The 12,050-nt window shown below is 35.0% G+C and overlaps 1 protein-coding gene across 3 annotated transcripts in view; it reads right to left on the bottom strand.

The window, feature by feature from the left end:
* Positions 1–12,050, bottom strand: part of EAF2 (ELL associated factor 2) — a 36,521-nt gene that overhangs the window by 8,096 nt on the left and 16,375 nt on the right. For 2 of the 3 annotated variants that reach the window (XM_040484659.1, XM_040484658.1), the window contains exons 3-4: positions 11,341–11,477; positions 8,214–8,359 (exon numbers count right to left, since the gene is read on the bottom strand). In XM_040484659.1, coding sequence (XP_040340593.1) covers positions 8,214–8,359; positions 11,341–11,477 — 283 coding nt within the window. The remainder of the gene's footprint in view (positions 1–8,213; positions 8,360–11,340; positions 11,478–12,050) is intronic. The other variant, XM_040484661.1, reaches the window with a different exon arrangement.

The following is a 12,050-nucleotide window of genomic DNA, read 5'->3' as shown; positions in this document are numbered from 1 at the left end:
TGTGTGTGTGTGTGTGTGTGTGTGTGTGTGTGTGTGTGTGTGTGATGGAAAACCTAAGATCTGCTCTCTTAGCAAATTTAGACACCATGCCACTGGCACAAAAATAGACACACAGGTCAATAGAACAGAATAGAAAACCCAGAATGAACCCACAGCTATATGGTCAATTAATCTCTGAAAAAGCAGGAAAGAATATCCAAATGGGAAAGAAGTCTCTTCAACAAATGGTGTCAGGAAAACTGGACAGCAACATGCAAAAGATTTAACTGGACCACTTTCTTACACCATACACAAAAATAACTTCAAAATAGATTAAAGACCTAAATGTGAGACATGAAACCATTAAAATCCTAGAGGAGAACCTAGACAGAATCTAACTTCTCTGACATTGGCCACAGCAACTTCCTACTAGATGTCTCCTGAAGCAAGGGAAACAAAATAAAAAATAAACTATTAGGACTACATCAAAATAAAAAGCTTCTGCACAGCAAAGGAAATAATCAACCAAACTAAAAGGCAACCTACAGAATGGGAGAAGATATTTGCAAATGACATACCTGATAAAGAGTTAGTGTCCAAAATATATAAAGAACTTCTAAAACTCAACATCAAAAAACCCCCAAATAAACCAATTAAAAATGGGAAGAATACATGAATAGACCTTTTCCTAAAGAAGACACACAGATAGCCAATGGACATATGAAAAGATGCTCAACATTACTCATCATCAGGGAAACATAAATCAAAACTACAGTGAAATATCACCTCACACCTATTAGAATGCCTAAAGTCAACACAAGAAACAAAAGTGTTAGTGAGGATGTGGAGAAAGGGAGACCCTTGTACACTGCTGGTAGGAATGCAAACTGGTACAGTCACTCTGGAAAACAGTATGAAGATTCATCAAAAAGTTAAAAATAGAAGTACTCTATGATCCAGGAATTGCACTACCAGGTATTTAGCAAAATAATACAAAAATATTAACTCAAAGGGATACATGCACCCCGATGTTTATAGCAGCATTATCAACAATAGGGAAATTATGGAAACAGCCCAAATATCCATCAACTGATGAATGGATAAAGAAAATGTGGTGTGCATATGTGTGTGTATGTATGTGTGTGTATATATATATGTGTGTGTGTGTGTGTGTGTGTGTGTATACACATATATATATAATGAAATATTACTGAGCCATAAAAAAGAATGAAATCTTGCCCTTTGCAACAATATGGATGGAGCTAGAGAGTATTATGATAAGTGAAATAAGTCAGAGAAAGACAAATACCATACGATTTCATTCATGTGTAATTTAAGTAACAAAACAATCATAGGGAAAAAAAGAGAGGCACAAGAAATATACTCTTAACTATAGAAAACAAAATGAGGGTTGCTGGAGAGGAGGTGGGTGTGGGGATGGATTAAACATGTGATGAGGATTAAGCACCGGGTGTTGTATGTAAGTGTTGAATCACTAAACTCTACATCTGAAACAAATATGGGACCCTGCCCTACCTCTTGCCAGTATACCCTGCTGCGGAGCATCTCTGGGTGGTGGAGTGGAATCTCAGACCTGAAGAAAAAGGAGAGTACTTTCCCTGGTCACAAGTTGTCAGTGGGACTTCTGATCCATCTCTCTTGTTTTCCTTATCCGGGCTACCCTGGTGTTATTGGACTTTTAATCCAGGGGAAGAAAGAGCCTATCTGGAATACCTTCTATAGCTAAGTTGGGGGTCAAGATATACTGGCCCTGAACCATCATCATCTGGGAGGGGAATATTTTATCATGCCCTGACTCTACTATTCCTCTAGTCCTTCCTGAGTTCCCTAACCAGATGACCTTCCAATTTCTACCTTTCAGAGTTGGCCTTTGGTTGTCTTTTGCATTATTTCCAGAGTTTATAGTTTTACTTTGTAGGGAGAAGCAGGGAGTGATAAATCTATGCTGTCTTGTCCCACAATACATTTTAAAAAATTGAATTTATACAGAGTATCTGTTCTGTCAAAACAAAATAAAAATTTAATTTTATAAATAGAACATAATCTTCAAATATTTGTGAAGTAAACACAATTATAAAAAAAATCCATGGACAAATAAGCAAAAAGATATTAGAAAATACTTCAAATTAAATGAAAATCAAAATGAAAATCTCTGGAATGCAGCTAAAGTACAGCTTAGGGTGAAATTTAAAACATGAAATGATTATATTTTGGGGGGAAAAAGACAGTCTCAATTAAGTGAACTAAACTTGTACCTTAAGAAGCTAGAAAATAAGAAGAACAAATTAAAACCAAAGTAAGTAGAAGGGAAAAAATAGTAAAAGCAAGAACTAAGGAAAGAGAACAGAAAAAAAATAGTGAAAATAAACTGAAGGCTGATTGTTTAAGAATATAAATAGTATTGACAAAACTCAACCATATTTATCAAGAAAAACAAGACACTAGACATAAATTACTAATGTCAGGAATGAAACAGGTGACAGCACTACAGATCCTAAAGACATTAAATGGATAGGAAGGAATACTGTGAACCACTCTGTGCCCATAAATTTGATAAATAAGAAGAAATACACCAACTCCTTAAAAGGCACAAACTACTAAAATTTCTCAAGAAGAAACAGATAATCTGAATATTCCTAAACCTTCTAAAGAAATTGACTTGTAGTTAAAACCCAACCCCCATCCCAACTCCACACACAAATTTCCAGGCACAGGTGGCTTCACTAATGAATTCTACCAATCATTTAAGTTATAAATAATACCAGTGTGATACAAACTCTTCTGGATTATTAAAAAGAAAGGAATACTTTCCAACTTGTTACTTAAGTTGATATCAGAGTTTACTGATATCAAAACCCAACAAAGACATCACAAGAGAACACACACACACACACACACACACACACACACACACACCCCAATGTCCCTTATGAACACAGATGCACAAATTAAAAAAAAAATTAGCAAACCGCATTTAACAATATCTAACATGGCTTTTAATCAGGAATGATTTTGTTCAGTAGGGGGACATCTGACAATATCTGGAGACATTTTTGGTGGTCACAACTGGTGGTAGAAGCCAGGGATGATGCTAAACATCCTACAATGCACAGGACAGCCTCTGACAATGTATTTTCCAACCCCAAATGCCATTATTGCTGAGGATGAGAAACACTACTATATTAAAAGTACAATACATCATGAACAAGTGGGGCTTTCTCAGGGATACAAACCTTCAAAAAAATCAATCAATATAATTCACTATATTAAAAAATAAAAAGTAAAAGCCATCTCAAAAGAGCAAAAAGAACATTTAACAAATTTCAAGTCATTCTTGATAAAAATTCTCAGCAGAAGAGAAGTAAAAGGGAGTTAAACTGGTGAAAGACAGCTAGGAAGAATTTACAGCTTAAATCGTACAAAATACTAAGAGACTGTTTTCCTGCTAGTGTCAGAAGAAGGAGGCTTTTCACTCATACCACCTCTATTCAATATTGTATTCGAGGTTCTAATTGGTACAGTAAGTCAAAAAATAAAATAAAAGCCATCCAGATGGGAAAGAAAGAGGTAACACTGTCATTATTCACAAATGACATAATTGTGTATGTACAAAATCTGATGGTATCCACAAAAAAAAAACTATTAAAATAGTGAGTTTAGCGAAGTTAAAAGATACAGGAAAAATACACAAAAATCAGTTGCATTCCTATTGACTAGCAATGAGCAATTAGAAATTAAAATGATAAAATAAGAGCATTTTTTAAAGTTATTTATTTATTTTGAGAGAAACAGGAAGTTTTTTTTTATTTATTTTGAGTGAGTGGGGGAGGTACAGAGAGAGAGAATCCCAAGCAGGTTCTGCACTGTCAGTGCAGAGAGCCCAATGCAGGGTTTGAACTCACAAACCATGAGATCATCACCTGAGCCAAAATCAAGAGTTGGACGTTTGACTGAGCTACCCAGGCACCCCAAAATAAAAGAATTTATAATAGCATCAAAAAATTAGGCTTCTGAAACCATGCAATTAAAAAGATAAAGTTTTCACCTCTCTCTCCTGTATCCTCTTTTTCCTCTTTTTTCCTATCTTGACATTTACTCTTGGAACCCAGCCACTATGTCGTAAGGAAGTCCTAGCCACCTGGAGCACAAACCATGTGTAGGTTTTCCAGCTGACAACCCCTGGAAAGGTCTAGGCCAAAGCCAGCATCAAATTGGCAGACACTGTGAACAACTGAGCCCTCAAATAATTCCAGATGTTAGACTTGTCATTCCTGCTGACGCCATGTGAAACAATAACGAACTATTTCCACTGAGCTCTACACAAATTGATGATTTATGATCAGAAAATATGTTGTTATTGTTTTAAGCCCCCACCTTCAGATTTTTCTTAAATTCCTCATATTTGGAAACCATAAAATATAATTATAAATAATGGTCAAAGAGTTGAAGTTACACAGATTTTTAGAATTCAACTATAGTGGAAGAGCTACTCATCTACTGATGCAGTTAAAGTGATACTCAGAGATATATTTATACTCTTAAATGAATACAAAAAGTAAATTCAACATAGATGAGCTTACCATCCAATTATATGAATAACAGAGCAAACTCAAAATGAGTCAAAGAAAGGAAGAATTTTTTTTAAAGAGCGGACATTAATGAATGAATAAACAAAGGAACAAGAAAAAAAAGGAGTTAAAATAATAGCTAATATTTTAACATTTCCCAGTGCCTGCTTTAGGCACATTATAGGTATTTCTTTAATCCTCTCAACAACCCTAATATTACCTCTATTTTACAAATGAGGAAACATACACAAAGAGAAATAAGAGGTTAAATAAATTTCCCCAGGCTATACAGCTGCTAAGTGACTGAGCCAGGATTTGAACGTCAGCAGTCTGACTCCAAAGATGTCAGTAGTTACCTACTTATTTCTCTTTCTCTCCTCACCTGGCAGTGGATGTTAACAAATATTTTAGTTACTGCCAAGCTCATAAGTGAAAAAAATATTCCTTAATTTTACAATTTACATTTTGAAAGCACTAGTGAGTCTGATCAATTTTTCACATATTCATTGGCCCTTGCATATCTTAGGTTGTAAAATAGACTTAAATCCATATTGAAATTCTGAACATGATAAAAAAGACTTTTTTCAAAGAAGACATACAAATGGCTAGCAGACACATGAAAAGATGCTCAATATCACTCAATACCACCATCAGGGAAATACAAATCAAAACTACAATGAGATATCACCTCACACCTGTCAGAATGGCTAAAATTAACAACACAGAAAACAACGGATGTTGGGGAGGATGCAGAGAAAGGGGAATCCTCTTACATTGTTGGTAGGAATGCAAATGGTGCAGCCACTCTTGAAAACAGCATGGAGGTTCCTCAAAAAGTTAAAAAGAGAACTACTCTATGATCCACCTATTGTACTACGAGGTATATAACCAAAGGATACAAAAATACTGATTCGAAGGGACACATGCACCCTGATATTTATAGCAGCATTATCAACAATAGCGAAATTATGGAAAAAGCCCAAATGTCCAATGACTGATGAATGGCTAGAGAAGATGTGGTATATATACACAATGGAATATTAACCATTCATAAAAAAAGAATAAAATCTTGCCATTTGCAATGACATGGATGGAGCTAGAGAATATTATGCTAAGCAAAAAAGTCAGAGAAAGACAAATACCATATGATTTCACTCAAATGTGGAATTTAAGAAACAAAACAGATCAGTATGGGGGAAAGAAACAGAGGCAAACCAAGAAACATACTCTTAACTTTAGAGAACAAATTGAGGGTTGCTGGAGAGGAGGTGGACAGAAGGATGGGTAAAATGGGTGAAGGGTATTAAGGAGGGCACCTGTGATGAGTACTGGGTGTTGCATGTAAGTTATGAATCACTAAATTCTACACTTGAAACTAATATTACACTATATGTTGATTAACTGGAATTTGAATAAAAAATTGAAAAAAATGGTATTCATATCAGAAGAAATCATGTCTTTATATCATTTGATATATATATCAATTATATCAATTGATATCAATAAATGGGTATCAATATACACTCTCTAACAATACCATATTTATTAATTCTCTGTTAATACCTATTTATCCATACTCTTGGGGAAGGGAGAAATTTGGATTCTCATCTTTTTTTTTAAATGTTTGTTTGTTTGTTTGTTTGTTTAGAGAGAGCATGCATGTGGGTGGGGGAGGGGCAGAGAGAGAGGGAGACAGAATCCGAAGCAGGCTCCAGGCTCTGAGCTATCTGCACAGAGATTGACATGAGGCTTGAACTCATGGACTGCAAGATCATGACATGAGCCAAAGTCAGATGCTCAACTGACTGAGCCACCCAGGTGTCCCTCATCTTATTTTTTAAACAAAAATCCCAGACAGCTCAAAGATGTGAATGTAAATTAAACCACAGAAACACTAGTACAATTGCCAGACATCTAGTCATAAATTTGAAAAGATGATTCAACCATAGCAATAGACATTGGCATAGAAGGGTCAGGAAAATATTTAAAAGAAGACAGTCTAGATAACATGCTATACAAACATCTCAAGGTAATTTCTTATATAAAATTAGACCTTGAAATCATTAAACCTTATAAGATGATGATAACTTATCCTCTAGAATCCAATGCTTCAATACAGTGCTTTTATTAAGGTCTCTGCTAAAAAACAAAGAGGGATTTCTTCTTGCACTGTATTATTATTTGTTCTTCCAAGATTTTATTTAAATTCAAGTTAGTTAACATATAGTGTAGTATTGGTTTCAGGAGTAGAATTTAGTGATTCATCACTTAACATGTAACACCCAGTTCTCATCACAACTGCCCTCCTTAATGCCCATCCCCCCACCCACTGCCCCTCCAGCAGCCCTCAGTTCTCTATAGCTTAGGGTTTGCTTCCCTCTCTGTTTTTATTTCATTTTTCCTTCCCTTCCCCTATGTTTTTTGTTTCTTAAATTCCACGTATGAGTGAAATCATATGGTATTTGTCTGTTTTTAAATAATTTTAAATAATTAGCAAATCCTCTTCCCCTTCAATATCTTGATTTTCTATTCCAGTATTTTATTATATACATGAATAGAATGACATCATAATTCAAATCCATTTTGGAATCAGATATGATATAATAATAAAATAAAATTCAAGATTCCTTGTAGAAACAAGGGTTTTAAGTGTGTATATTCTTTGCTGTTTGTAAAAAGAACACTAATATGTTGGGGAACTAATGCTATAGTGGGCCTAGAATGGAGCAAGTGGAATTGGAGAACTATATACAAATTATGAAAGAAAAGTGTAGAAGCAAATATACTTTGTAACCAGGTGACCAGAGTTTTACTCCTACCACAATTAGTATACCACAGACACCCAGCCTGAAGCTAGAAAAAAATAATGGAGATTTCAGTTTCCTTACTTTCAAAAGGACTATGTCTCCCTAGAAACACCTTCCTGCTGAGAAGTGAGCCGCAATTCAGAAGAACTTACTATATGTTATTACATCTCCTCACTTCCCTATTGGTCTAGTGACATCTTAGATATTTACAGTTTGGCTATAAATAAAATAACTTTGACAGAAAAATGCTGTGAGGAATTCAATCTAAATCATCACAACTGTAAAAAAGAAACTCCAGTACAGATATCTAAACAGTCACTTTTTTTACCCTGGATAATAATAAAAGATATAAATTCTGTTCTACAGATATAGTCTTACTGACATAATACCCTAAATCATAAACTACATTCTTCCCCCAGAAAAACCCATAATTACAAAAAATATTATGCTCTCAATGACAGTTTAAAATCAGTTCTCTCATTAGGGCACCTGGGTGGCTCAGTCGGTTAAGCAACTGATTTGGGCTCAGATCATGATTTTGCAGTTCATGGGTTCGAGCCCTGCATTGGGCTCTGTACTGACAGTTCAGAGCCTGGAGCCTACTTCAGATTCTGTGTTTTCCTCTCTCTCTGTCCCTCTTCTGCTCTCTCTCTCTCTCTCTCACACACACACACACACACACACACACACTCTCTCTCTCTCTCTCTCTCTCTCTCTCTCTCTCAAAAATAAACATTAAAACAAATTTTAAATCAGCTCCCTTGTTAATTAAAAATTTTCACCCAGTAATTCTTAATAACTTATTATAAGGGGAATTATATATAAACTTAGATTTTACCTCTTTCAATATCATCCATCGGAGATGCTGGGGACATTTTGTCTTCAGATGGAGAATGTTTTCCAAGATTGGGAGTTCTAGCTGAATTCCGCATTTGTTGTTGCTGTTGCTCTATACGATACTGAATTTTACTACTTCCTTCAACTCTGCAATTCAGAATATCAAAGGTCAAAACAGGGATGATAGAAATTTAACAATTACAACTAACAAAGTTACTAAAATTGACCACTTATTCTTTTCTCTAGAAATCTTTAAAATGATATTCAAAAATTAAAGCATGAATTTAGTTCATTTTTTAACAAATAGTTATTTAACAAACACTTATTGAACTCTGCTATATGTATGGCATATACACAGATCCACTGAGGGAATACAGATGTGAATAAAAACAAAACTGCTCAAAATTGAAGAGATGAGACATACACAAATGACTAAAATAAACTGAAATTATACAAAAGTGTATAACAAGTACAACATGCTCCCTAAATTCTAAAATTATCATTTGTTAAAATCACTTCCATATTTAAAAAAAATTTTTTTAATGTTTATTTATTTTTGAGAGAGAAAGACAGAGCACGAATGGGAGAGGAGCAGAGACAGAAGGAGACACAGAAGCCCGACATGAGGCTGGAACCCACAAACCGTGAGATCATGACCCGAGATGAAGCTGAACGCTTAACCACTGAACCACCCAGGTGCCCCTCTTTCATATTTTTTATTCCTAACTTTAAGACACATTACTAAAGGAGATTTGTATACTTTCTTTTCAATGCTTTTGCGAACAGAGTATATAATACAATTATGCTTGACCTCTGTCTCTTCAATTGCCAATCACCCAAATCCCGTCAGTTCTTCCTTCAGAATATTTAGAACCTCACTGTTCTCTTCATTCCTACCTTCAAAAATTGTGGTTTATTCATTTTTATGTTTCCCACATTGTTTCATTTTAGTCAGCTTGTTTGGTGGATTAATGTTTTAAACAAATGTAAGCATGTCAATCTACTTATACACAGGCACAGAAACAAATTACTGCTCTATTAAACAGATCCTACTCATTGGCTCCAAATAAGTCAGATATATCCCTGCTTTCAAACCTTGCCTACAACTTCATGTTCTCTCTGATCAATTAAATATTTTCTAAACTTTCCTACCAATAAAGATTACCTAAGCAGGAAGGGGATAATAAAAAAAGAGCTTCCAAGGGTCCTTCCCTGATCTGAAGTTGAATTTGGAAACTCACATTTAACAAGTACCCATGGTAAGTCTTATCAAGTATGTTTGGGAGGAAAAGCCCTAAATCTTTTTTTTTTGTTTCTTTTTGTAATTTAAATTCCAGTTAGTTAACATACAGTGTAACATTAGTTTCAAGTGTACAATCTAGTGATCCAACACTTCAATACAACAGCTTGTACTCATAAGTGCTCTCCTTAATCCCATCAGCTATTTAAACTCATCCTCCACCTACCTCCCATCCAGTAACTGTTTGTTCTCTATGGTTAAGAGTCTGTTTCTTGGTTGCCTCTCTCTTTTTTTGGCAATGATTGTTGTTTTTAAATTCCACATATGAGTGAAATCATATGGTATTTGTCTTTCTCTGACCGATTTTGCTTAGCCTGATACTCTCTAGCTCCATCCACATTGTTACAAATGGCAAGATTTCATTTTTTGATGGCTGAGTAATATTCCATTGTGTGTGTGTATGTGTATATATATATAATATTATATACGTTATATATATATATACATTCCATTGTGTGTGTATGTGTATATATATATAATATTATATATGTTATATATATATACATTCCATTGTGTGTGTATATATATACACACACACACATATATATATACATTGTGTATATATATATATGTGTGTGTGTGTGTATACACACACACACATACCACATACATACATACATACCACATCTTCTTTATCCATTCATCAGTTGATGGGCATTTGGGCTCTTTGCATAATTTGGCTATTATTGATAATACTGCTATAAACATTGGGGTACATGTATCCCTTCAAATTCTTAACCTCTCAAGACATCAGTAAAGACTCCCAAATGTTCCAATCAATGAGAACTTCTCGATTCCTTTAAGTCCGAGAACAATTTTTGCCTATATTCTTTGTATGGCTATTAGTGTAGGTCTCTTACATTACATGACAATGCACCACCTATTTGCAAACAAGAATTTGAGATAGCTATATTCTTACTGACTTTTTAAATGGAATGATCTGTTAATCCAATTAAAATGCAGACATGTTGAAGCTAGTATTTGTATAGGAAATTTTCTTTTTCTAGTTCTTTACATATTCTAGGTGCTCAATAAGTTTTTACTAATGATGATGAAATTATTTTGGAGAGTGTATAATGGCTTCTTTCAGTTCAGCTTTATGAAAGTATCTACAATAGAGTAAAATGTATACCTACGCATATAGAAAACTTTCAGAAACAAAGAAAGCTTTCATAGATCATAGGAAGAAGTGATAAAAGCTTTTGGCTAAGGATCTCCGCCAAATTTAAACTTGGAAAAAGATTAAAACATTTTGTACCACAAAGAAAGAAACTTTATATAATAATGTGACTTAACCCAATACTTTTTTTCACTAATATTTCCTTAGCAACTTCTTTGTTGATAAAGTAGTTTATTTCATAAACCACATATCTTTTTCTTTTTTACTTTTTTTTTTTTTTAAACGTTTATTTATTTTTGGGACAGAGAGAGACAGAGCATGAACGGGGGAGGGGCAGAGAGAGAGGGAGACACAGAATCGGAAACAGGCTCCAGGCTCCGAGCCATCAGCCCAGAGCCTGACGCGGGGCTCGAACTCACGGACCGCGAGATCGTGACCTGGCTGAAGTCGGACGCTTAACCGACTGCGCCACCCAGGCGCCCCAACTTTTTTACTTTTTTTTAATGTTTATTTATATTTGAGAGAGAGACAGAGTGTGAATGGGGAAGAGGCAGAGAGAGAAGAGAGACAGAATCTGAAGCAGGTTCCAGCCTCTGAGCTGGTAGCTCAGAGCCCAATACAGGACTCAAACCCATGAGCTGTGGGATCACGACCTCAGTTGAAGTCAGACGCTTAACTGACTGAGCCACCCAGGCACCCCCTACATACCTTGTTTTTTTTACAGTGATGTTGCTGCTGAGTTTTTCTAGTCGACATTCTCCAGTATCATGGTTAATAATTAAAATGCATTCCTTTAAGTAAGGTTTCTTTGAACCTTTGAAAACAGTTACTGGTGGAGTTGAGCCCTGTTTAAAAAGTTAAATATTATTACTTGAAATCTGTCATAGAAAGTCATTTGGGAAGGCCTTCAAGATCTTCTGTGTTTCTCAACCTATGTTATACCTCAAGTCACCTAACTACCTAAGTTTACTACTCTAACAAGTATTCGTAGGAAAAAAGAGATGAAGCAAGGCTGAGGTCTCAAACCTGCTATTACTGAGAAAAGGGAACAGAGGAAGTACTTGCCCTGTCTCATTAAAGATTGTCAACAACAGACAATTGGGGTTCAATTCTAATGCATAATATATTTTACAGATAAGGGAACAGAAGCCCTGAATCATACCTCCTACCCACCTTCTTCTTCCTTCATTAGTTTAGTTTTTAAAATCTTGTTATTTTATTAAAGTGGTGCTTCCCTATGCAGATTACTATTACACTAAACTCACCAATTAATTTTAGCATCATTAAAAGTGGGACAACCAGACATAATATCCTGCACGATGTAATATAAAAGAAAGTAAACAGCATCACCTATAAAGTATCTTGCCTAAAACACACACACACACACACACACACACACACACACACACACACACACA

This window comes from Herpailurus yagouaroundi, unplaced genomic scaffold (genome assembly GCF_014898765.1).
Source record: "Herpailurus yagouaroundi ecotype Mexico unplaced genomic scaffold, PumYag 162, whole genome shotgun sequence".
NCBI lineage: Eukaryota > Metazoa > Chordata > Mammalia > Carnivora > Felidae > Herpailurus > Herpailurus yagouaroundi.
Note: the sequence above shows the minus strand (reverse complement) of the source record. Positions and strands in the feature narration are given on the sequence as shown.